At 37.0% G+C, this 27,485-nt stretch overlaps 1 protein-coding gene across 1 annotated transcript; it reads right to left on the bottom strand.

The window, feature by feature from the left end:
• Positions 1 to 2,531: 2,531 nt before the first annotated feature.
• NALCN (sodium leak channel, non-selective) lies at positions 2,532 to 27,485 on the bottom strand (the record flags this gene model as incomplete). The annotated part of the gene is given in 5 exon segments (XM_009582221.1): positions 2,532 to 2,664; positions 3,546 to 3,685; positions 5,273 to 5,356; positions 24,828 to 25,010; positions 27,378 to 27,485. Coding segments are annotated over 5 exon segments (648 nt in total), but the record flags the coding sequence as incomplete, so codon positions are not given.

A 27,485-nucleotide genomic window follows, 5' to 3' on the forward strand; every position in this document is an offset into this window, starting at 1 on the left:
TTTGGCCACTCTCCATTGCCTGGAACAGAACCACCTGAGGCAGGCAGACAGGCAGACAACTTCTGAGAGGAATGTTTAATCCTCATTATAAAGTTGAGAAATTGAACCTCAAAGACAAAAGTAAAATTTCTCTAGGCAATTTTTGTGCTCTACTACATCTCGGCTAATAAACTCTCCTGGATTTAGTAGTGGCATGTCACCTCCTTTCTAACTGTATTTTGGACCAATGTCTGCCTCTAAATTGTCCTCTTTTGGTACCAGAACTTTTATTTCTTTCTCTATATTTATTTTCCCAGCCCATGGTGGTTTTTCTTATAAATTCTGCAGCCAGCTCTGGGAACGTCACCCTTGACCTATGTGAAAAAGGCACAGCCTAACTCCACCCAGAGCTTCTGCACCGCATTTCTCAAAAATTAAAGAAGGATCAGATACGTGTAAGTGTTCACAAGGTATAACAATGAATGTTACAGACAAGAAGAAGAAGTAAGTGTTTTCAGAGTAGGAATGAGCAGTATGCCAAAAGTAAGTTGTAAGTCCACATGTCAAGCAACAAAGAAAAAAATACATTGTTCTTCGTGTGAGCACCATTCATTTGTCAGAATAAATGAGGCAGCACTTCTAGGGAGAAACTGCTTTTCAATGTAACTGTAGTTCTCATATACAACCATGGGAGCCATTTAAAGTTACAATTCTGGTTTAGAGATGGCAAAAGTGATTAATTACTTTCTGAAGGTGCCTATCCCAGGTACCTAAAAAGTAACTTAAATTAGATTTCTAATTTTTAAGCAGCCAGAAATATATACACTTGATGATACTGAAAGAAAAAGGAGTTAAAGTTAGACGTTCAAGCTCGTCTAAAATTTCCTTAATTCTGCATGCTTGACTTTTCCAACTTTAACCCATTTTAGACAGGTTTTTATTTTAAGTACTAGATATTTGACCCTTTTAACCTATTTGTGTAATTCAGCTTTTCAACAACCTAAAATTGAGGTGTTACCATAAACTTTTTTTTTTTAAATAATGCAGTATTCAGAGAGCAACCCATGCAGAAGAAAATAGACAAAATTTTTATGGGCAACCTTAAAGTTATAAACTTAACTTTCCATATTGCAAACATTATTATGTCCCTCTTCATTTTTTCTGGTGAATTCAGGGAAAAGCTGTATTCAGTGACAGAAGCAATTATATGATGCCCGATTTTCCCTCTGTTGTCTATTCCACTTCTTGTTTTTCCAAACAACATAGGTAAATCACAGAATCACAGATCTTCTCATTACCACAAACAAATTTTTCACAAAGATTTTTTTCCCCCCGTGTCTATGGGAAACTGTAAAAAAATTTGTGCTACAAAGATTTTCTCTTAAAAAAGAGGAAGAGTCAGAATGAAATATCTCATTTTCAGTCTAGGTGAGGATCAGCCCCATATTTTACTACAGTATTGATTAAATAAATAAGAAAATATCCCAAAGTCAATTTTTTCATTTAACAAAACACCATATAATGTCTAGCATATTCTCAACTAATTTTGTAACCTTTTTTGTATCTGACACTTTTAATAACCTCATTTTATATTTGATAGCTTAAAGGCCCTAGTTTAGAAAAATCTTTTAACACAGAATTTTGCGACAATCAGACTTTTTATTTAGCACGGTGGCAGATTAAGCAGTGTTTTGCTTTCATGTCTACTCTATTTATTTTAGGTTCTGAAAAATTCAATACAGGAATAAAAGGATCCAATTCTGACTAAAGCAAAGGCTACAACTCCAGAGCTAACATTTTCCTATCCAAAGAAACAGGGACAAAATGAAGAAATACATGTAATGGAATCTCACAATGTAATGGTGGTCGAGCATACACCCTCAATTCAACAGGACTTGTAAGCGTATACTTATCTGTGATTTTATAAGCCATCCCAGTGACAAGAGGCTATACTGTACTTCAAGTTAATCTTGTGTTTAAGTATGTGCTGAATGAAAAACATGATGTATACTCGATCACCAGTGCAAAATATTAATCATAAGTATTTTCCAAAGGTTGAGTAAAAAGGGTCTTTAAATCTGAGCATCAGGTCTCAGTGACCTCTTAATCCAGAAAGGGTGTGAGATTCTAGGGGCAGTTCTGCCCTATACTTTAGGTCTGGCCCCACACCCAGATGTCATGGGAAAAGACAGGAGAATACCGTGAAAGCTGATGAATCATCAGTGACCTAAATCAGCCACAAGTGGCAATGCTCCTCTTAAAGCCTCCTCTGCTCTCCTGCTCTCTCACCCCGCCCCCACATACACAGTCACTCACCCCCTAACTCAGACACACCCTAACTCAGACTGCAGCCCAATGCCATCATTTGTAATCTCTCTGTCGCAGTTAAAATTTGTATTTTTCATAATTGCTAACATTTTTGTTTCCCCAATTTATTTTAGTGTGGTGGACTACTTTTAATCTATTAAGTCCAATTTACACCCACTGACGCTAACCACAATTATACATATGCACTGAAAGAACAGACCCACGTCATGCCTGCACAGGCTAACTCACCCTGGCTGTGTGTCGTCGGTCACGCAATGGTACGTAAAAGTTCCAAACATCTGCACTCCCAGGATCCCGTACAGGAGGAGAAAGAACAGAAGGAAAATTGAAACGCTCCAGATTTGCTCTCCGGAACGCCTGGCAAAAAGATAAATATGACACTGAACGCACAGGCAACGTGAAGCCTCCTCTGAAAAGCTCCAGAAGAGAAAATATGCTCACACAGAGAAAGTAGTATTTCATCCTGCAGAAAATTTGTCCTTAAAACTGATCTCTCACTCTGTGCAGAGATAGAAAAGGGAGCCACGATTTTTTCTAAACCCGTAAGTTAGGGTAATTAAACCAGCTGTAAACTACAAAGGATGGAACAAAAAAAACCCAAATAAAATCTATAACATCTAGCTGTTGTAAAATAGTATATAATACTATTAGATATATATACTATATACTTACAGTATATAGACACTATATATACCATATCTTGACTTATATAGCCAAGATACGATGCTGAAGTAAAGTTGATACCAAAAAACTCTTTCACATTACCATTACATGGCTTTTGCCATTACATGCTGTATCAAATGTACTTGTGTGTGTTTGCTTGCATATATGCATCTCTGTACATATACCAATACATGTACACTCGTAACTGTAATGGTTAGGGCATGGTGCTCATGTATTTTTATTTACGAATATTACCCTACCAAGAGTGTTCACCTTGATTATTAAGTGCCCATATTAATGGAACAGAATTTACTGCCATTGGTTGAAAATTGCTGGCTACAGTTACTAGCAAAATGCTTTAAGATTTATTTAAATATTTGACAGTTTTGATAATTTCCTAGGAAAGTTGATGATTCCTTAAATATGGAAAATAGCAAGAAATTTTTGGCCAGAACTAAAACTCAGGAAGAAAACACCCATTAAGCATGAATGGTCATTCTCGGAGCTGCACAGTCAGTCTTCTAAGTCAAAACTGAAATTTTCTCTGTTGTTCTTCAGATAACACCCTTACTTACTTCAAGATATTTGTTATCCTAGTTCTTGGCAGCTCAAAACGAAAATATATCCGGAATGCTCGAATCATAATGAGTGGTCGTGGAATCCGTAACATGCCCCAAGGTGACATCTGGTCAACTATTTCAGCAATTTCAAACACCTACAAACAAAAGAATTAGGAGTTTTCTTGATGACCTTGTCCTGTTCCTGTATTCATTTACAGAACTTCTAAAACTATGAACACTATACATGATTTTTGTTTTCATTTTCAATCTTCTCTCGGTTCATTTTAACCATGTTTTTTAAAAGAAAAATCTTAGTAAATCCTTCAATCCATTTCTAAGTTATCCTAATGAAATTCCAAAAATATGTTCTGCCTATGTTCATAATGCTTCTGTCTCAAACAACTCAAGAAGACTGTGCCAGCTTCTGTCAGCTGCCTGCTTCTGTGCTAGTCCTACCCCACAAGTTTCCCACAACTTCGTTTAAAGTGAATAATTTACATTTCCAAATATGAAAATCAGTATCTGTTAATGTTGCACACCACTAAGGTTTTTACTATGATATAAAAGTACATATACACAGATCGCCTTATGAGTTGCAACATGCTTATAAATTCTCCATTTAATTCCAAGTGCATGAGAAAACTGTACATGTTCTCCTAGACTCCACTTATGGCATGAATTTCAGCCAAGCCACAGAACAGGGAACCATTTCCTTAATACATTGACAGGTTTGGCACTCGATAAAGACTATTTACCTTAATGATTGGGTGAAAATGTCTTGTTTTAATCCTTGTCTCTCACTCTCTGAGAATAACTGCTTAATTTAATATTTGCTCAAAATACTAAGAAAATGGAGGGGGAACATGGCAACGCATAAACTGGGTAATCTATGGTGCTTATCTGTAATGATCAACCTTCACTCTAAATGTGTACATGATGTACCAAAGTTTCCCCTGTGTATAAACCAGAAAATTACAATGTGTCTTAAATTTGTCAGAAGTGGGTAAGTTATGCCTAACAGCAATCACTATAGAACTTTTACAATTCTTACATTATTGCAGGCCCAGTCTCACAGTCTTCAATCTGTTCTTACCCGAAATACTGGCTATAATTAAGGACTAATTGGTTTGCAGGACACAATTTGACCTGTACCTTAACACTCCACACTTTTTTGCAACATGTCCAAGTTCCCTTCTTTATGAAAATTTATCAAATGTATTTATTATTCTTTTTTCCATTGTGCTTTAACTTGAATTTTGGAAAAGGGTTTTGTGAGGTGTGGGCCATATTACATGAAACCCCTCCACTCACCATATCAATATGCCTACAGCATGGCAAACATCTACCATTGGAAACATTCTCCCTTTAGTTGCCTAAGCTAGTTACCATGGCATCTTACTAGACCCAACGGAAGGAGATGAGCACTACTGTCATATGGAGTAAGAGATAAATGGCTCTCTGAAGATCCTTCTCTTTCCTTTTGACTATACAGAGGGTTTATGGTAACAAGCTTCAGATTAATGTATAACTTCTCAGTAAGAGAAATTAAACAAGATAAATTCTACTACTAATGTAGATATACTGCAATGTGCAATTATGGAGCTATTGAATTCAGCACAGTTTTTTAAAAACAATTTGACCCATGTACAGCTATACTTCCACAACTCGTAATTACTTGGTTGTGCCATATATTTTTCACAATTAAGGAACTATTCATTGAAAAAGGTAAGTAAAATAATTACCTGCAAAACCAGTGACACCCAAAGACAAAAGACCATGAATCCATCAAACACACACCAACGATCCTTTACATAGGAGCTATCACCCTACAAGAGAGAGAAAAGCTAAGAGGTAAATTGTTGTTGTTTTACTGTGAGGATTTACAAATATCACAAGCAAAAGTTCTTGGAAGAAGGAAAAGTCTTCTCTGTACCACTTTTAAAATGCTACTTTTGAAAGACTCCAAAAGCCTAGTATCTGAGCTAGAATATGCTGGAAACATACAAACACATCTTATGGGTGAATAAATGGTAGCTTCATTCTTGTGCAGTGCTTCTCCTCAGTTTGTGTCAAAAAGAACTTATAAACAGATCTATTATTTACACTTTGATGTAAATCAAAAAACACACAAAGAATGAACATTAGACTCACTTTTCCACTGTATTGCCCATTACAAAATACTTGCAGAGGAAGGTAAGTGTAAAATGCTAGCAATCTAGTATTGTGCCGTTCAATTACTTCAATACTGTTCAACAGCTTCAATTAAATCAGTATCATTTTACATTATTTTTTCCGTAAGTTTTCACTAATTGTTCATGTTCTAGAAAAGTCTTGCCATTTCCAAAACACGAGACAGTAACCACCATCTCATCACAGTGTCGGCTTTCAAGTTTCTTTGGACATTTCTTGAGCAACTCTTGAGCAACCATCTCAAAATGACAATTCATTCTTTAGACTTCATTAATAATAGGTATGGTGAACTTTTCAACATTGGTATTATTGGCACTCCATTAATTGTCTAGCAGAAGGATTCAGAGTATACCTTTGCACTACTGAATAAAAAAAAACTCAGGAAAGAAAACTGAGCACTGGATTCTTGATGACCCATATGCCTTCCTACCTGTTCTCTGGTTCTGCTTTAGACTTCTTCAGCTAGCTCTCTAAAACACCTGAGCACGGTTTTCGTGATAGTCCAATCCAGAGAACACACCTAAAAGGCAGCATGGAGAAGACTGCATCCAAGCTCAGTTTCCTCCACACTACACTATTCTCAACCACTGCTCCAGTTTGCATGCTTAGATATCCTCATGTCTCACGATGACTTGCAACACAGGCCTGCCACTGCAAGCTCTAAAAACACTTCTTTGGTGGGCTGCTAATGCCTCACACTTTACTTCAACCACCGAACTGAAAAAACCCTACATTTATTAGGTAGATTACGGCTGAGAGTTAGATAGTTTCGTGTACCACGTGCAGCGTAGAGGAAGTTGGGGACCAAATGCATATATGGATGCAGCTTGTTGAAAGGGAGACTAGACAAGACTAGACCGAAGGAAAGTGGATATCCCAGTTTCATGTATAGCAGTAAAAACATATGCAGAGGCATTGGCAGTGTATCTCAGGGGCACATAAACACCCCTTTCCAAATGAGGTTTCTCCTAACAGATTGAACAGATTGAACATACCCTCCCCTGCCTTATACATTATCTGGTTCCTTTTCTCTCTTTAGTGTTCTTCCAAATACAAACTACAGTTTGACATCCACTTTTCGCAGGTATAATTGGGGAAAAAATTATTGTCAGGTCTCAAGAATCTTGAAGACGTACTGGACTTTGGCCTGTTATGTGATTCCTGGCTTGATACACATTGTTTCTTATCTCAGCGATAGTTATTTCAGTCAAGCTGTACTTGTTTTTAAATGTCTCAGCATTTTCATTGATTCTAAAAGCACAGACAAGATGTTTTGTTTTAATCTAATTAATTTTCAATGACATACACTATCCTAAAAATTATTTATCATTTCTTGCAGTAGGTGACAGTAAGATATATTGAGTAGAGACAAAATACGTTTTTTTTTAAAAAGAAGTTTTATTTCCGTTGCAAAAATTCTTCAGGGCAGAAGTGAACAAAGTAAGGATATAAGGAAAATACTGTAAGTGATTTTCAAATCAGAAATAAAGGACAGAGAACTTCAATGCTATTTTCAGACAGAGGATTTTCTAACACATAAGGATATTAAAATTCTCCTCAATCCAAGAATTAAGAGGAGGAAGATTGCAAATCAGGGAAGCAACAGAACAGGAACTTTCCATCATAATTTTAACCTGTCCTTCCTGAAGAAAGTAGACTTAGTTCCCTAAGTAAAGTCTCAGCTAATCAGAAACTCTTCACTCAGGGCTGAACAAACTCAGCTGTTTCAGTGGTTATGTTCAGTAACTGTGAAGCAGATACATGTTATTTCTCTGCAGAGATCAGCTACTAGCACCCTAGATCTCTTACCCCTCTCTCCTCTCCCCCTGTTCCCTCTTAGTGAACAAATCTCCGGTGAGATTTGTATCAACGTGCAACTTGAGTCCTTCAATTGTGGCTCTGAACAAATATGCTGATTGGTCTTTCTCTCGCTGAAGAACTCTTTGAAACTTACTTTTCTTCTCTTAAGCACCCTTTGTCTAAAGCAAAAAGTTTTCCCCGAGTTGTGCTGTACAGATCTGAGCATGAACTCGTGTGGGAGTTCCTGTATTCACCTTCCTCTGAATAACCCAGCAAGGACTCACTGAAAGCCAAATCTTTTTTTAGAAATGGCTTTTTCTCTCCACAATACGTGTGGCATGATTGAAGCAGCTCTGCTGTTTTCTCCTTACAAAGGATGATGTCGTGACCCTTTCCAGTCTTCTCACCAGTCAGGCTGCTCCACCACCGCACTTCTCTCATTGTAACGTCAGGCCAGCTTCCCCTGCTACATCCTCCCTGTCAGGGAGGCTGTCAGCGGATCACCCACAGAAACATAGGGCACCTGACTTACATCTGTAGAAACTACTCATTTTGGGGGAGGTTTTGTCCCTTTCTGTTTTGCATGTAGGGAGGCTTTGGCTAAATCCTTTTCGTGTTTGTCATTTGGCTGGCAGCAGACATGGTGGGGAATCTTTAATGCATTTATACTGTGTATTGGCATATGGGATGTTACTTGGTGTTGGAAGCATTTTCAAGGCAGGACCACATCCTGCTTAATGTGAAAATCAGAATATAATTTTTAGTATGAATCTTGACATTGACTTCTAGTGCTACCTCCATGAAAAATCTACTTATGACGGCACACAGGCTAGCACTCCCATATTAATAGCAATGAACAGTGAGTTTCATTCACATTTGAAAGAAGCCTTGGGCTGAAATTCCACACTTACCGTCAATGGCAGCCTGTTCTTAGACTTGGAAAGGAATACAGATACAAGAAATTTAAATACATCTGGTGACAACTTACCTAAAATAGCTAAGTCTTGCAATGTGTTAATCCCTCACCCTTTTTTCATCATCTCTGCTGAAATTTGAGAATTATTGATGAGGTTTGTTTTAGAATTTTTTTGTGAATGTGCTATCCCAGACCATTTACATTATGGTTTACAAGTCTTTGAAACGTGATCTAAACATTTGCAAAAGATTAAGGATTAGTACTGTAGACTAGAAGCCTCATGCTGAGACTAATCCAAACCTCTTCAAGTCATTAAAGTTGCTGACTCCCTACTGCCTACAGTGGACAGTGGATTCTCTAATCTGCACAGCAAGTCCTGAAAGCTTCGCCAGCCACGTGACTTACAGTCTATCTAGACAACAAAACCATTTGCTTCTGACAGAGCAGTGGATGCCAGTCCACTTACGCAGTCCACGACTGCAGGCTTGGGACAGCCTTTGGAAGGCTTTTGCGCAGTAAACCATGCCCTCACTTAACGCCTCTCCCAGGCAAACTAAGGGGCATCGCTTGAACTCAGTGGACTAGCTAAGTAACTAACAGCTATTAAACACAAAGCGTTTTAAGATCCATAAAAAATCTGAAGTCCAGAGGAGCAATCCTGCTTAGCTGTTAGATTTATCAATCTTTTCTTTGTTAATTAGAGGCCTGTTCATTATTCTGTAATACCCCTCCTAGTCTCCCCAAACAGTTTCTCCTAATATGCTTCCATCTTTTCCCTCAGTATTTATTTACAACAGGTCAGCATCACTGTTAGGCTAGTACACAACCATGGAAATGGCCTTCTTGGTAAACCACACATGTGGAATGGATCGAAAGTCTGCCTCTTTCTTAGAGACGCTAATCTGAATTAATCTGAAATTTCACATCCCAAAAGAACAGACCAGCTTGACATAACGGTCTGTAATTAAAATATTCTCTGCCCTAAGAGAACTTAACTTAATTTTCTACGGCAATGTTGCCATAACTAAGGAAGAATACCTCAAGTTCAGCATAAGATCTTAGCATTTCTTTACCTATTCGAAAATAGGACCAACAAATAAATCTCCTCCCTTCTCCCTACATTCTCCTTATTTCACCAGTTTTTGCCTGATTTTAGCACCATTACATTAACTAAGTACAATGTATTAGCTCATTTCTTAATTTCTTATTTTCACGTGCAATACTAATACCCCAATAACAGCACTGAGATGCTGGAAGGCACACTTTCTCAACTGTAACCAGCGCATTAAAGATAAAATATCAACTGCCATTATTAGGTGCCCTGAACAGTCATTACACGAGTTCACAGAAAAAAAAAAAATTATAACTAATTATAACCTAACTCATTGGAAATGTGAGCCAACACAAAATACAGGCAGAACCACAGGCAGAAGTAATAACACCTGAGGTAGTCACTCCATGACAGCCATTACAGTTTAACTTATACCAGAGGGAAGACTAGCCAGACTGTAATTTTTTAATAAAAGTTTATTACATTATCAACCTTGCTGAAAACAAAATACTCTATGAAATCAACATCCAAATTGCATAAAGCAATCTACTAGAAGATTGATTATGTCTGCTAATTTTGTTAAGCAATTTCAGTATCTCATTGGTAAGGTAGACAGCTTAGCTAGACGATAGCACAGTCATCTCCTAGGTCATTTCTGCCCTGCTTATCTCTTAACATCTCAGGAACACCTCAGGATGAACAGCAAATCCCTGCAAGTGAAAAGCCTCCTCTGCCTCACTGCTTGCCTTCAGGAATTTCTTTTTTTCTCTCATCCCTGACTACAACCTGTTCTCTGAATCCTCCCGTCCTGCCCCTCTCCAGCCACCTCTGTGGGAAAGCTAAATAAAAGAAGTGATATGACATTTGCTCTGAGTAATCAGGTTTATCATCTGTCATTAGGAGAACCTTAGTCTCCCACTTTTCCTCACAGTCTCTGACAAACAGGATAGCTGAAAGATGGTACAAATGTGAAGAGACCAGCAAGCTCAGTAACAACCAGCTACTTTGCTATTCTATCATGGGCACTGGATCCTGCATGTGGTGGTTGTAAATAAAGCACATCAACAACTCTAGCAAATTCTTCAGACCACCCTGTGAGCTACATTGTGTAGCACTACAAATACGCATTAAGGGGTGGAGGCTGACACTTACTGGCATTTTAGGAGCAGCGTAAATGCACAGGAGGAAATAGAAAGAATAGAGGGAATCAGAATTCGGGAGTATCATTTTTTCCCCCTTCGCTATGCTCATTATAACGCAAAAGGAGGAAGCTAGAAGAGAGGGCATAGCCGAGTTAGGGGAAAAAGACTCACCCTCCCTTCCCCATTCCCTTACTCCACACAAATACTGCAAGGCACAGAGGTGGGAGTGGGACAGAAAATGAAATCAGAGCTCAAGGGAGCACCTTGCCTTACCTCTCTCTCCCCCCTGCAAATGCAGATAAAGATATACATACAAACACATCTCCTACCTGGTCACATGAACACATACATCCCTTATGTTTCTGGCTCAACTTCAAACTTGCCCTATTTCCTTAAAAACCTGCAGTTTACAGGTCTGTTCAGTAGCAGAATGATGCAGACAATCCAACCCAGCCCCCAACCTGTCAAATACTTTCAACATTTTCCTCACACAGGAAAAAGAATGAAGAGATACAGCCTAATCAAGAAGAAAAGCTGCCTCTGACTTCTGTTCTCAATTGTCCTCTTCTGTCCCCCCAAAACAAAACTATTTCTCAAACGTGCTTATGTGTCTTCTTCCTTCTCCAGAGCTTCGCAACTCCTCAGCTGCCCTGGGGACGGACTGAAGTGGGACCTCAGACAGACAGACAACTCTCAGCTGCACTACCTGCTTAACGTCCATTTTCTACTCTGCGTGACATGAAAAAATTCAACCTGAAGCATTTTATTACGCAACAACCAGCAAATTATATACTAGCCATCTTTTAACGCAAAGTACTTCTGTAACTGTAAAATTATGATCTATGCAGGAAACGAAGGGAATTGTGGATTGCTTAGCTAAGACCATGTTAATAACCAAGGAAAAACTGGCATATTTGAAAATGGGTGGTCACCTCCAAGTTAGCCCTCTGCAACAGTGATAGTATGTCAAGTGATAGTGATAACACTTCAAAATGAACCAACATTTTTTTTTTTTAAAAGTCTGTATTTGGAAAAAACCAGAAACAATAAGGGGGGGATGACACACAGCTGCTTATTTCTGTATGTCTTCTTTTTCTCATAAAGTGTCTTCATTCATAGTGAAGGAACTTATTTAAAACATATTCACATAACAGCAATTGATTTGTAACAGCCAATGGAATTAGAATTGCTGTGTGAAGCTTAACTCTGAACGATTATAGTGGGTGTAATATCACTTTATCGTCACTGAGTTAAACAAGTTCAATTTGTAACTACTCATATATTGTACTGAACTGCTCCACCATCAGATGCTTCCGAGTAACACATTACATCATAGTGCATAATTTATCTTTGTCATAATAATATGTAATGTAATATTTGTAGTAATCTTGTAGTCTATGCTACATGAATGTTGGAAAATCACTTGATGTTACAGTACAGAAAACAAAGTTACTCTATTTATAATTAAAAAAATGAAACACAGCTCTTGCTGCTCCTTTGGATTAGAGGGTGATTCCATGCATGTTACAGACACACAACACACACAGTTCCGATCTATCATTACAAAAAAGCTATAATCACTACAGAACCACTACTTCATCATTTGCAAGAATTAAAAAAAAAAAAAGATTTTTAAGTGCATTTGTTGAGATTTTCAGATTATTTTAGGAATTACTAATGAAGATGTAAGGCTATTTCATTCATTAAAGAACAGTCTCAAAGGTATTTTTAAGGCACACTAGATTCTTGTTTATTTATGTAATTAACTTCACCAAACTTAGTATTTCATGTTTCATATTGTAATGGGAGGTTTTTAAACTATAGTGTTCACCATCTCATTTGCTGTTTCTAACAGAAAGAAAAAAAACCACCAAAGAGAAACAATCCCGGCCATGAAGTAAGAATCAAGACTTTCAAACAGACAAACAAGGACCATTTTACTCGCTAAAAATCCTGTAACAGTGTTTACTGTAAAATAAGGCGGGGGGGGGGAGGGAATTGGGAGGAGTTAAAAAATGGTGCTTTAAACCAAAACTGTTAAAGAAAATTTAAAAACAAAACAGAAACAAACATGAAATCATTACACAACACTCTCTTCCTCAAGTACAAAAAGTATCAAGGGGAATAACCATTTCCACAAAACAATGGAAAGGAATGCCTCAACAAACCTCCCGTATCAGCACGTGGAGCATCTCAGTTCAGCTGAATGACAACTAATTCAGATTGTCCACTATTCAGAGCTGCCCAAGCCTTCATATATAGTCAACGGAGGACAGATTCTAATACCTTCTTATAAATACCCAACAGTCGGTATGGTTACAGAACATGTGGAGAAGGGAGCTTCACTGGTGTGTTACATTGCTGCTTTCTTGATACACCGCTTTACCGCTGCAGTTGGGTGCCAACATGCCCTGCAGTGAGATTTTATGGGTTACTACACTGAAAGCCTGAGTTTCATTTCCCTCTCCACCTGCTCATTAGCCAACTGTATTCAGTGCCATAAGTATTGCGTTACTAGCTGACTTGGCTCCCTTGGATGTCTAAAGGGTTCAGCAAATCTAAAAATGGCTGATCAGGAGGAGGATTAATAGGATCCCCCTACCTGGAACAGCACTCACTGTTTCCAGGAAGTGCACAGGAAAAAAATCTTCACTGTGAGAACGATTAAACATTGGAACACGTTGCCCAGAGAAATGCTAGCATCTCTCTTGCTGGAAGTATTCAAGACTCAGTTTGATAGGACCCTGGATAACCAAATTAAGGCCCTGCTTTGAGTAAAGGTTGGTCCAGACCATCTCCGTAGGTCCCTTCCAACCCAGACTTTTCTCTAGTTGTGTGCATCTAAGACAATCTCCTCAAGATGCCAGTTCCTTGCGGTAGACTCCAGTTCTACATCTAGTTCCACATACATGGATGTCTACTTATGCTTGGAAGTAATCTGCAGCCTTGAGAAGGTGATGTGTGTTAAACGCTGCTGTGCTTCATCCAGCAGTATTCTGCCCTCCTCCAGTCTTAATGTTTATGGTGGATGCAATGGGTGGATGTAGATCCAAACATTTCAAGGTGAAAGCTTTCACTCTAAACCATCAAATATTGCCTGGAGATTGAATAGGGAGATTTGACAGGCAAAGAGTCTCATCCAGCATGACAAAACTCAGATTTATCATCATCATTCACAGCTCTCCTTCAACAGAAAAAAGCCACAATGATGAAAATTGGAATAGACAAGGAGGAGGCTCTTTTCAGAAAGAGGATTTTATTATTTGGTAATTAGCATTATTAAAAGCTGGGGAATACATTTTATACTACACAGACCAGGAAAAGTTTATTGAAACAACAATCTTAATATAGTTGTAAGAAAGCAATATTTATATTAGTGGTGGAGAACACAATACTCTGAAATGAAATTTTACATTCAGCTTACTGCCTTAAAAACCCCACACAAATTTTGTCATTTTCTTGAAAATACAGCTGCACAGAAATGTTCTTATTCCCTTCCACAAGGATTTGGATGTCATTAAGACTTTTTCATCTTGATGTCTTGTTTTATCCTCTCAAATTAAGAGAGAAGACAACATGGGCGCAAAATAAAATAAACTAAAAAGATATTGTTTAATTATAGCAGACTTCCCTGAAAATGCAAGTTTCAACACAGAAAGGCACATTAGAGGTGAAGTTTCCTCTCTTCCTACCTGAATACATAACATGTTATCCAATATGTTGATTTCACTGCTATCCCAGTATATGTGTCATTTTACCCTGACATGAAGCGATACATAAAAAATAGCCCTCGGTAAAAGCTGCTTTCATGAAGAAAAACAGTAAAGTAATCCTTGAAAGTGCTATTAGAAAGGGAAAAAAATAACATTACCGAAAAGTAAAGTTTTGTCCATCTAATTGCTCTGTATATTGAAAGAGCAATTTCTAAATACGTTATGAAAGTCAGTATGTTGTATATTTTTTCTTAGCAGCTTTAAGGTTAAATTTTGATCACCGTGGTAAGTCACTAAGTGTTATATGGACACATACTTCAACCCATGCCCCAAAATAACTTCTCACTAAAAATTTTTATGACCCATTGACTGGTTAGAAATATTACCATTTTTATTTTAGAAATACTGCCTATGTAAGATCACTAAGTAATTTAAATGCCTTTGATTTTCTAATACTCTAATGCAAAAATGGTGCAAAAAGCCCCACTGTGTAATATGAGTCATTACTTTCCTGTAATAAACACTCCAACAAAACCAGGCACAAGTAACCATAGAAACAGGTGCGTATATTCCAGTGCCATGGTCTCTAACCTTCCCGGGCCCACAGGCAGTAACACCCAACTAGCAGCATGCTGCAGGCAACTTCGTATTTGTTTTCCTCATGATAATCGGTTTTAATTTTTTCTAATTTCCTGTGACTGGAAACAGCATCACATCATTTCACTAGCAACACGATCCCAGTAGGCTGGGAACAAACGTCCTTGCGATGGACATACATGCTTAGCAAAACAGCAACAGACCAACATGGGAAAAAGGTAAGACAGAAGAATCAACTTTTGTAGACTGAACGTCTTAGTCAAATAATGGATATCAATACTGTTTACTATGAAATAATATTTAAAACCAGCAATCAATCACAGCTGCCACCTCCAAAATCTCCAGTATTTTTTAAGTTCAATTTTAAGACAATTTGAAATAATATACTTTGCCAGCACTGAGTAGCATGGGACCTGCACTACACATCTAGGTTTCCAACAGCGTTATACATAGTACAGAATTCTATTTTTTTAATATAGATATGTAAAATAATTTGTCATAAGGACAAATAATTTTCACCTTACAATCCCAAGAAGTAGAATCAAAGGGGAAACTCAAATCAACTGGGTCTTTTTTCATGTTTGCTCTGTGAGCTTTTTACTACCACAGGTAAGTAGTTTTCTATTTTTTCCCTCCACATAATTACACCTTGTTTAATCAAAGCATCTCATCATTTTCACATCCTTCACTGATTCCACTGGTTATGCCGCTGCCCTGCAGGTCAAGGTTCTCACTCCTGTTTGTGACTTGCACATCCTGACACTGAGCTTTCACCACCAGGCACCACGAGCCCATCAGAGCATGCTGACAGGGCGTGATAGGAACCACATATTCTGTTTTACTGTCTGACCTTTGAAAACAACACAACTTCCTGATCCTTACCTCATTTATACACCATGGGGTATACAGCATATCTAAAGTCACGGAGTGCAGTGATTTCAGAATTTCCATCTTTCGTTTTCAACCTGTAATGCACGAGAAAGTCCCTTGACAAAGTTACTAAAAGCTGGTGAGCCAGCTGACAGTGTTTCACCGCAATTCAATTAATATTTCCATCATTTATCAGAAGGATTAAACTCATTTTGTAATTTCTCCATTCTTGTTAGATGAAGGTGGAATATTTAATATTAAAAGTACTGAAAAGAAGGCAAAACAGATACTCGTAATAAGGTACAGTAAACAACAGTTCTGTAATCCATAACTCAAGACAAACTTCTGAATTAGGATGATTACGGAAGAAACTCATTTAAGCATAAATGACTTAATGCCATAAGCGTTGAAGAAGCAGCTGGCATACAGTTATCTGTATACTTTCTGTAGTGCCCACCTGTCCATTGACAATAAATCTATAATAATGGGTTAGAGTAATCGCTGACTGTGAGATACCTAAAGGCTAGGTGTCAGCCTAGGTACTTGAAGCTTCCCTCTCAGTCACTGGAGAAAAACAGGCCAGATAAATTACCTTTTGGGAGAGCCTACTTCAGACACAAACAACTAATTACAGACAATTGCAGACCCTCAAATTAGTGCTGATGAATCCTACTAAAAGTGTTTCTATTTTAAGCCCAAAAATCTATTTTGTGCAAGCAAAGATAAAAAAGTGTCAGAATATGCAAATGGAAACAGCTGCAGACTCCAGTTTAGATGATGGCAACCAGAGCATTTCATTATAGCATGAAAAGCCCGTCTCCACCTCACATTGCTTGCACTACAGGTGGAAAATTCCTTATATTGGCAGAGAACTGAATGTACAGAGTTAAGCCCACATGGCTCAGGTAAGTCTCCAGCCTGCTCTGTCCTCGATTCTCTCCTTTTGAGCAGACAGATAGCAACTACAGCAACCAAACCACCGATCAGAAAAACGATGAGGAAAATGTGCTCTCTGCACAGGGCTAACACTGCCTGGGAACACCCGACGTGCTGAAAGCCACCGATTTCAGTTAACTGGCCTTTAGTACTGGACAGAAGCAAAGGAAATGGCTCCCATCTATCTGTGACTGCATTGGTAGACGATTAAACTTTGTTTCAGTTCCTGCATGAATTCACCGAGAGAGCGCGGAAAGCTAATGGTGCAACCGCTCACTTCAGCCCCTTGCAGGAGTACTGAAGTCAGTGCATAGCGCTCAGTGCTACTGAAATAAAGTCTGACAAATCCACTCGCAACTACTTCAGTTAGTACAGAAGTTTTGCTATGAATGTAACTGATTTAACAATGGGAGAAATGTCAAGGACCATTACTTCTGACTTTGTATAATCTTTGTTAGCTGACGTGTCACAACTGCACAGTGAAAAGCAAGACATTTCTATTAAATTCAGTGCGCTACTTGTGCTATATAAAAATTTTTCTAATTTTCAGCATGATGATAGTAAAATAAGTGTCAGCTAGGCTTTTTCAACAGACAGGAGAGAGAACTCTCACACTTTTTATTTTACAGTGTTACTCTTCTAACAGAGGAAGAGGATAAACCTTGCCTCCTTTTCACAACATGATTTCAGTGTAGGTTTTCTATACCATCATGACTGTGATTAGAAGCCGCAATGAGGATGTGGTATAATGAAGATAATTTCGCACACCCTCACAATGTCCATGGAGTGAAACGATACCCATTCATCTCTCCTTCCCTAAAGGCTGAATTTTCACCTGAGACATCTGTTAGTTGGTTCCTTTTTGTTGTAGTGGATGTGAATTCTTTCATATCATGGACAGAGTTTCCTGAAAGTTTCTCAGATTTTGGCACATTTTCCTCTTTGGTTATTTTATTATACATAATGTCACCAGTGCAAGTGTGTCTAATAAAGGCAATTTACCTGGAATATTTCTCTATCTCCTTATTCCATCTCCTAAAACAAAGGCTGAAAGAAAAACTTCTCATAAAGATAAGATACCATTAAAGTAAGATATCCTTACCTTGCTCATACCCATGTGAGATGACCTTCAGAAGACATCTGATTAGAAAGCAGAAGGTAATTTTTGCATCACACTGATTAAAAGAAATACAAAGTCCTTCCGTCACAGGTTAGGCCCCCTGCTTTCTTTCAGAAGTCTGATGCTCATCTAGTATCACATCTGTTTTAGGCTTGAGACTTATCTTTCATTTCTCTAATTCCACCCCACCTCCTTTTTTCAATGAGGAGATCATTTTGGAAACTGTCCTTGAATCAATGAACAGACCTATGTCAAGCACATAGTCATGTTCATAAGTGACATATGAGTGGGCATGTAAATATGAGCTTTGATTCTGAGGGACTGCGAGTCTTAGTTACGTTACAAGTTGACTCATGAACTATTTCAACAGACACAAACATTAGTTAATTCATGGTGCTCTCGGAAGCCTACCAATCAGTAAGTTATGCAGTAGACATAAACTGCATGTAATTGGGAGACCAGTTTAAATCTTATTCAAGATACAATGAAGGAGATTGATCTGCTTTCATTTAAACAGACTTAATACTTCCTTGATGCAGCTGATTATAGCAGAGCTCTTTCTGACCAAGGAGCCTGAGACATGAAAGAAATCAGAACCAAAGAGTCACTGAACTCTATTTACATTCTGGAAAATAAAGATCATGCAAACAAATCTAGGATCAATTGAAGAAAGTGGAATTCTGAACTGAAGAGATCATGAAAATACCCATGTCAGATTGAATTCAGTAACTTTTACCATTGCACTAAATTTATTACATTTTATACATTGGTACACAGTGCGGTACTGTGGTGGCCAAAATTGCATTTATTTCTTAGAAGGATGTAGTTTCATCCACAAAACCAAAGAAGTATATTATGGTTGCACACAATGTTAAACTTTTAAATTCTTTATACAAATATAAATCACCAGTAGCAGGCAGTAAAATAAAGATAATTTCCAGCTAAATATGGAAGTTCCAGTTTTATGATCCCAGTGAATCAGAGGTCAGTCACTTACCTAGACTTTGCCTATGTCTGCAAATCTTCATACTCCAGGTATTCTGACCATCACCTTATTATGTGTTTCCTGATAAACTCCAAGTAACACAGAGTATTTCTGACCTAATAAAATATTACTTAGAACATAAAAAAGTGGTTGCCAAAGAAGTAAATGTATTCTGTGAGAGGATAGTTGATAATAAACCCATCACTGTTCATTGTACCAACATAAAAGAGATCCCTGACTTCTGCTAAATCACTGATATTATATTGTGCTATTCAGCCACCCTGGCACCAGTGGAGCTTTGCGTTTCAAAATACTATGATTCAGCCTGTATCTGCTGAGCAGACATACCTGAGTATAGCTGGGGAAAACATTACACCATGAAGATGGTTTAAGTTAATGCATTTCCATTTTACATGAGAGAATAAAAAATAAAATTAAATTAAGTAGTCTCTTGAAACACCCCTGAATTATTCACTGAACTGAATGAATGATGAAATTGGACATCACATTAGGACTGGGAGACTTCTAAGTCCATGACAGTGATGGCTATTGTTTGTGCTCTATTGTCAAAAATAATTAAAAATAGATGTTTGATTTCATTCAATTAAAACATTCTTATTCCTAAAATCCACACTATTCTGGTGTCATTAAATCTCATGTAAAATTTGTGTCAACACGCAGCCTTTCCCCACATAGCATGTTTTGATGTTCTAACAAATCAAAGTCAAGAGGTCTCCTGGCCTTTATCCTTACCTTCAATCACCCCTGAAGCAGAGCTGTACTTTATATTTAATGTTTCTAGGTCTGAGGCAAAGAAATAATATGTATGTGGTAATGCTAAAAGAACCTCATTCACCATTTTATTAAAATGGCCTTTTTTATTTTACACATTCTACAGCTTTTTTAATGTGCAGAAAGTCTGTGATATTTACCATTAATCTTTTTAAATTTTTTCAATGACTTTTAAAGAGATCAGAATTTTTTAATTTCTAAAACATTAGGTCTTTTTAAGATGTGTCTGTAACACAATTTAGTAGACATGTGCTAACATGCTTCATAAGCTATTCCTACAAAAATATTGATGTGGCTATGTCATATCATCCATTAATTCATGTGCTACTCAGAGAACAGAATTTGCAATGCTTTGAAATCATTAAAATGTGTGATCTACATAGAAAGGTTGCAGAAAAAATATGTAACTATGAAAACTTACATATCTAGGAATGCAATACTTTTTTAAAATAGTATTAAAATATTGCTGTACTTATTACAGCATATTTTAAAGTCTGAAATCCATATTCAAAATTATTTGCTCATAAAAACTTAATAGGTTAAACATAAATCAAAATAGTAAGCCACGACAGTTTCTCTTGTAACTACCTGAATAACTTACTTGATGAAGTAATTAACACCTAACTTTCAATGTCATCAAACTAGTCAGCTGGAGGCCAGGTAGTATTCATGAAAGTTATTCTCTAGTCAGTGATATTATGTATTTCCTGACTTCATCTATTTGAAATAGATTTAATACTGTGTACACAGTATTTTCCTGAGCTGCTCTATCATTTCACAGTGAGATCTATCACAGACCATCATTCTTCAATTTAGAACGTAATTTAGAATACAAGCATAAAAATACATCGTAAGAACCAAACTGACTTGGTCTAATTCTCTGTCTCTATCTCATAGAAAACTTCACAAACCATTACAAGTTGTCTTACTGTTCGTACATACATTTTATACAATGCGGCCAACCAACATTAGGCAGACTGTCCTAGAATTTCATATTTAAAAAGACCTCAATCAGTAAGAAATTATAGCCTGTATTTCATTTTTCAGAGATGAGTTTCCAGGTAAAGACACACATATTATTAGCATTAGTTTACTTGTTCATGACAAGTAACAATAGCCTGCAATACCAAAAACTATAATACGATTATCGTATCACAAGCCTTTCAGTACTTTCTTCCCAGGTAGTGCCTATATACTGAATATACATCCGTTATACCCATTTCAATTCTTCCAGAGGAGTCAATCTATCATAACACCTATTAGAAGCAAACAGTGTATGATAGCAATAATAAGGAATATCAATATGCTATTTTGAAAACAAAAGGACCTCGGACCCTGTAGTAGATATATATACTGTCATCTTCTGGTTTCTTCAATATTTTATGCTCCTTTTCTAAACACATGTCAGTGTCTATTTTCTTTGTAGGTGGTGGATATCTATATGAGCAGTGCCCTTGTAATTCAGAGAATCCTGTGTATCGTTTTCGCAAATGGAACAAGCAACAACCAACACTCACAAGGCGTAGGCAGCCCAAATTTTGAATAGATTTTACTAGCACAGCAACAGTTATTCAGAAGGAAACATCAGTAATAAAAGGCACAATGTCACAGCAACATTTCAGTTTAACTTTCTTCTGGGGTAACAAAACACTTGGATGGATGTATCGCTTTATTTTGTCACTTAGTTTACACAGGGAAAAGGGAAACTTTTTACAGACAAAAGGCTAGTTTTTTCAGAACCTACTTTCCTTTTCTAAAAACCCCTGGGAACCAAAGGAAGTGAATTTCTCATTTGTCCTCAGAAGGTGTTAATTAGACATGACTTAACATTTTCAAAAGCTTCTTAGCTCAGCTATACTTGCATTGTTATTAATTGGGACTTAAGTGGATCGTGCCTACCTTCATCATAAATTAGCTTTCTCGCTGGACTAAAATTTTGCATTAATCATGGTTCAAAAGTTTATTAGCATTTCAATTCCTAAGGCCTTTACAGAAATAGTGATTTATGGTAAAGTTCAGTAGAACCATATGGCAATACATTCATTGATCTTACGTTCACTAAAATTCTTGAATGCATTTAAATTAGGACTACAGTTCATAAACAAATTTCCTTATATAAAGACGTTTCATACACAAACATCTTCAATAAATGCTAATAGATTTCTAAACAGTGCCTTATTTTACTTTGATTGCCACTATCTTTGGAAGCGCGATGATCATTATGTTCTTGGTGGAGCTATAATATTTAACCAATATTTTCCCTAGAATCAATAATCCAAAGAGTAAGTCAAACAGTTCACTCAAAAAGGATTATTCATTGATTAGCATTCAAAGAAACAACTTGATAACATATTCAAAAAAGCTCTGATTTAACAGCTGAAAAAAGGCCAATCCGGTTCTAACATAGTTTCACGAAAGTTGCTATACATGACACAAGCCCATATCCTTTTCCTACAGTTCTCTCTTATTCACATGAATAGTGTGTAGCCACCAGGACCAGTGAAGCCATCCTTCCCCTTTATTCAGCAATTGTGAGACCACATCCACAAGCCTAATTTTGAGCTGAGTGCAGTTCTGGGCTCCCCAGTACAAGAAGGACATAGACATAACGGAGTGAGCAGAGGGCCACCAAAAAGGTCAGAGAGCTGGAGCACATGATGTAGGAGGACAGGGTGAGAGACATGGGTCTGTTCAGCCTTCAGCAGAGAAGGCAAAGGGGAAACCTTGTTGCTGCCTACAACTACCTAATCAGAGGATACAGAGAAAATGGAGCCAAACTCTTCTTGGAAGTGCACAGTGGTAAGACAAGATCAAGGGATGCAAGTTGAAACATGGAAAATTCTGATTAAGTATAAGGAAAAAAAATTTTTGCATGAGATCAGTCAAGCACTGGAACAGGCTGTCTAGAGATTTTGTGGAATCTTCATCCTTGGAGGAGTCTGACATTCACCTGGACAACCCAAGCCACGGGCAACTTCATCTAACTGGACCTGCTTTGGGCATCTAGCAGACTAGATGATCTCTGGAGGTCCCTTCCAAACTAAGTTATTCTATGACTCCATGAATAGCGCCAATGAAGGCACTTCATTTCAGTGTAACTATATTCACTGATGAATGCTACAAGAGATTAAGCTGTAAGCAAATCCTCAGTTGTTAAAATAACAACAAATGCAGCCATTTTCTACTTAAACAATCTATCTTTGCGTAACAGTGGTTATGTCTAATCTATTCTACTGCATTTTTATCTAATAAACAAAGAGTACAATGTCAGTGTATAAATGCAATAATCTGCATTGTCATCTGTACATGTGTAACATGAATCAAGGCAATGGAACCAACTCCAGACAGCTATTCATTCTGTGTGGACAGACTCATCAGATGTGCTTCAAAGACAAGTTCATCATATGATGATCAAAGATAAGTTCATCCTATGAGGAGCAGCTAAGGACTTTAGGTTTGTCCAGTTCAGAGAAAAGGAGGCTGAGGGGCAACCTCATTGCTCTCTCCAGCTTCCTGAGGAGGGGAAGTGGAGAAAGAGATGCTGAGCTCTCCTCCTTGGTATCCATGCATGGGAATGGTTCAAAGCTGCACCAGGGGAGGTTTAGACTGGACATTAGGAAGCATTTCTTTACCAAGAGGGTGGTCAAACACTGGAATAGGCTTTCTAGAGAGGTGGTTGATGTCCCAAGATTGTCAGTGTTTAAGAGGCATTTGGACAATGCCCTTAATAACACACTTTAACTTTTGGTCAGCCCTGAATTGGTCAGGCAGTTGGACTAGATGATCGTTGTAGGTCCCTTCCAACTGTCCCTTCCAACTACTCTATTCTATTCTGTTCTGTTCTATATATACACAAACCCACAAATTTAAACAATGCAGTGAAAGACATTAGAATATGCAGCAACATATTATTCATAGTCCCTAAGCATCAACTGTGAATGAAGTTGGCATCTCCATACACAAAGGTTGAGAAATGAAGCTTAGTACAAAAGTCACACTGTTGGCCATCCCTCCCTCTCTCTGCTCTAATATCTATGTGCCCATTTCTTTGCAAAGTCGGTACTGGCTCTAACAGTAACTTGTTACTCCCACACTGTTCAAATGTGCACGCTGGTCACTGATTCCCCATTCCTGATCCTGTGTCCTCATCTTCACCTGCTTAATGGACATATCCAAACAAAATAGTACAGGTAGCGGCCAGAAATAGCACTTCACAAAGGATTACCTTTGCCCTTATGCAACACACAAGGATTTTCTCAGAATCATCTTATTTCAGTAATTTTCTAAATATTAATATTAATGACACTTTAACTTTTGCTATTAATATTCATTAAGTATGATGACATAATAGCTTAGCTTGGCAGTGAACAAAAAGTGCTATCTGCAAACTCAGAACCACCTGAAGAGCTAAGTACAACCTCAGATGTCTCTGGAGTCATCAGACCTTTCAGGAGTGAAAGGGAAGGATAACACACTGATGATCTATTCTGTGCAGTAAGGACATAATTGTATTATCAAATAAGGCCTGCAGATGGATTTTCTACGTGTAGGCTGAATTTGTATCTTTTTACAGAAGACTAGAAACAATCAGTAAAAAAATGGTACAAAATAATGATTGCTGAAAAAGTCTGCAGTTTTACATTCTCCAATATCATATCAACTTACACAAATTAGTCCAGCAACAACAGTAAACATATGATAACAGAAGCTTTGTTTACCAACATGCATTATATTAAGGAAAAAATTCAGTAAAGCAAAATAACTTTCTCATTTACGTCACAGTAAGACATATGTTCTTATTTAAATAAAGTAACCACAACACAACACATGAAAATCAAAGTTCTAAGTCCATATATGGATCTCCAGACATTTACGAAATATTCTTTCTAATGTCTACGTAGCTTATTTTTCCTTTTATTGTTTGTATTAATACAATGAAACTATCTATTTCTTAGTAGAAAACCATGATTATGAATGTTGGAATTATATTTTGGAGGGATTAAATATGCAGTAAAGCTGCATCTTTGTCAATCTGTCTTTTCAGTTTATATGCCATAGTGTTGCCTGCAGTTAAAAACAATCATAGCAAAAAGAGCTCAGAAGTTAAAAAACAAAGATCAAATGTCACCAGCATATACTGAGATCACTTTCTTAAGCACATGTAGAATACTGTTTAAATGCTTACCTTAACTATCCCACGGATATGCATTTTTGCTATCATCTCTGCAGTGTAAAGAAACATCAATAGAGTATCAAGAGCAAACGTCACATATTGGAGAGGAGGATAATGCTCGAAGGTCTTTGGAGTGTTCATACAAACAGAAATAACACTGATGATGGCACAGATTCGTAGTAAAGAGTGTACCCACTGAAAAAAAACCAAGACATTGCGAGATTGCTTTGATGTTCAAGAAAAGCTCAAATACTTAGCCTTCATAACTTGTACTGGCACTTTTTGTAAACGCATGTTTGCGTTTTTCTTTTACATCACGATCCACATATTAAAGGTCTTCATCCAAAAATAAGCACTCCTGACTTTTATTTCCTTATATGTATATATACACACATATATGTATGTATATATATATACACACATATATTATTTTATTAGTTAATTTGGGAGGTTGTATAATTCAGAAATCAAGAATTAAGAGCCAGGAAACTGAGAATTAGGATTCTATCATTTCTATTTTGTGGCTTTTGTAATCCAATTTCTTTTCAAATGACAACTTGTCACATTTATGTGCAGACAATAAGTGGAATTAGTTGATGTTATAAATTGAGTGAATATATTAAATGAAAATATCTGTGGAAAATTTTAGTTCCACACTTAGATGAACTCATTTTTAAATCAGTTTACAATTCCAAAAATTAAGTAAGAGGCTCAGGGATTAAAAGCATCCTTCTATTTATGAAAAGAATAAACATAAAAGAGACTATGTCGCAGAAAGCTACTTCTTAACATCAGGATTCACTTTTGTTCCAAACAAGTTTTGTTGCTATAAGAGAACAGTTCATTTCTATGACTACTTAGGTCTCAGTCCCACTATAATCATTATCAATAAAGCTGATTGATAATTCAGTGCCAGTCACAGTGGGAGGTCTAATGAAAAAGCAGAATGTATCAATACCAGGGTTTAAGGTTGGATTTTTTTCTTTTAAATCAAAACACCATTGAAACATCTTGAAGCCAGACAAGTGTAATGAATCAGCTGGTAAGGTCGTTCTCTCAAAACAAAAAGAAGAAAAAAAAGACACTTCAGCAAGAAAAAAGTTCTCCAAACAAAAAACACTGAACTAAAGTGTATTTATAACAATTTTTCATCTAAGGAAAAATTCTACACTCATTTACACCACCTCAGGCCTTCTGATATCAAGAAGATTTAAGAACACTCACCTAATTTAATACTCACTGTATGCTCACTTAAGTGTAATGATATTTGACCCGAATTGAATAGCTCTATCATTTGCATACTCTGAGCACAAATGAATAATTTGGAAGTGGAAGGCACCTGATGAATGATCTCTTATGTCTCTTTAACACCCACTTTCTTTCAAACCTTGTTTCAACTGAAAAAATTAACATAAATATTAAAGTGTGGCTGATATAAAAACCGTTCTCTGCCACAGTAAAATGTCGGTATTACACATGCTAAGCAACATACAACTAGTTCATCAGCATGACAAGAAAAAAATTATTCCATTGAAAAACCATGTACTGTGTGCTGAGAAACATAGGTAAATAACCAGCATATATTTCTGCAATGACATTTTGAGCTTATTACAGCAGTCAATACAAATATTCTGTTTAAGATTATTTAGCATGAATTAATATATGGGTGTTGTCTTGTAGATGATTTAGGTGTTAAAACTCAGCAGCAAAGCAGAGGGGATCTGGCATCCATACCGCAAATGAGATGATAGTTCCATTAAATGAATGTAATGCCAACAACGTGTATTATTTCAGAATACTTGACTTTCTGCTTTTACAAAGTAAAAATTTATACACTACTTGAAGAGAAATGTGAAAATGCCTTCTGTGCAAAAACATGAATCATTCAAAATATAGGAATCCCAGATGCACACTGACTGCTGAATAAATAATTTAATCATTACAACCATATATACATGGTAAAGGCATTTTCTTAATACTGCACATTCTATTAATAATTCCACTCCCAATGAAGCTTTCCCCAGTTTCAAGTTGCCAGACACTTTTACACCTATCTGTTTCTTAGGGCAGGTTGTAGGTTAAATGATGCCAGAAAAATGTGAGCTGTACTTCAAAATAACCAGCCAAAATACACTTTTATATTCATAAGTGATGTAAAAGGAGAGATTTGAAAGTCAAAAGTGCCGACTGCTGGCTACCACTTTAGTAATGAAGTGCTTCTTTTAACATCCTTTTCAAAAGCTCATTTTACAAACTTAACTTCTAATTTCAATAAACATGTTAGGAACCACAGACATTGAAAGGATGGCTGTTTAAAAAAACAATCAGTAGATGAACTGGTTGGCAAACACTGCTTGATCATCCCCATCAGTTTGCAACAACCAAAAGAAACCTTTCTATTTAGTTTTGGACTTTTTGCAAAAAATGAACTGGTAGATTACCAACTATAGCTCAATACTTGTTTCTGACAAATATCTATTACAGATCTTTTGTGGAAGTCATATTTCAACAAAACAAGTCACATTTAACTTAAAATTAGTAACTACAGAAAGAGATACCTACTGGTTTGTTAATCCACAGAATATCTGCATTGTCTGACAAAGACTCATCGGGACCGAAATCTGTAACTGGCTGGGCTTCCACCCTTGAACTTTGTTTCCTTTTTAGCAT

The sequence above is a fragment of the Fulmarus glacialis genome, unplaced genomic scaffold (genome assembly GCF_000690835.1).
Source record: "Fulmarus glacialis isolate BGI_N327 unplaced genomic scaffold, ASM69083v1 scaffold45897, whole genome shotgun sequence".
In the NCBI taxonomy this organism is placed as follows: Eukaryota; Metazoa; Chordata; class Aves; order Procellariiformes; family Procellariidae; genus Fulmarus; species Fulmarus glacialis.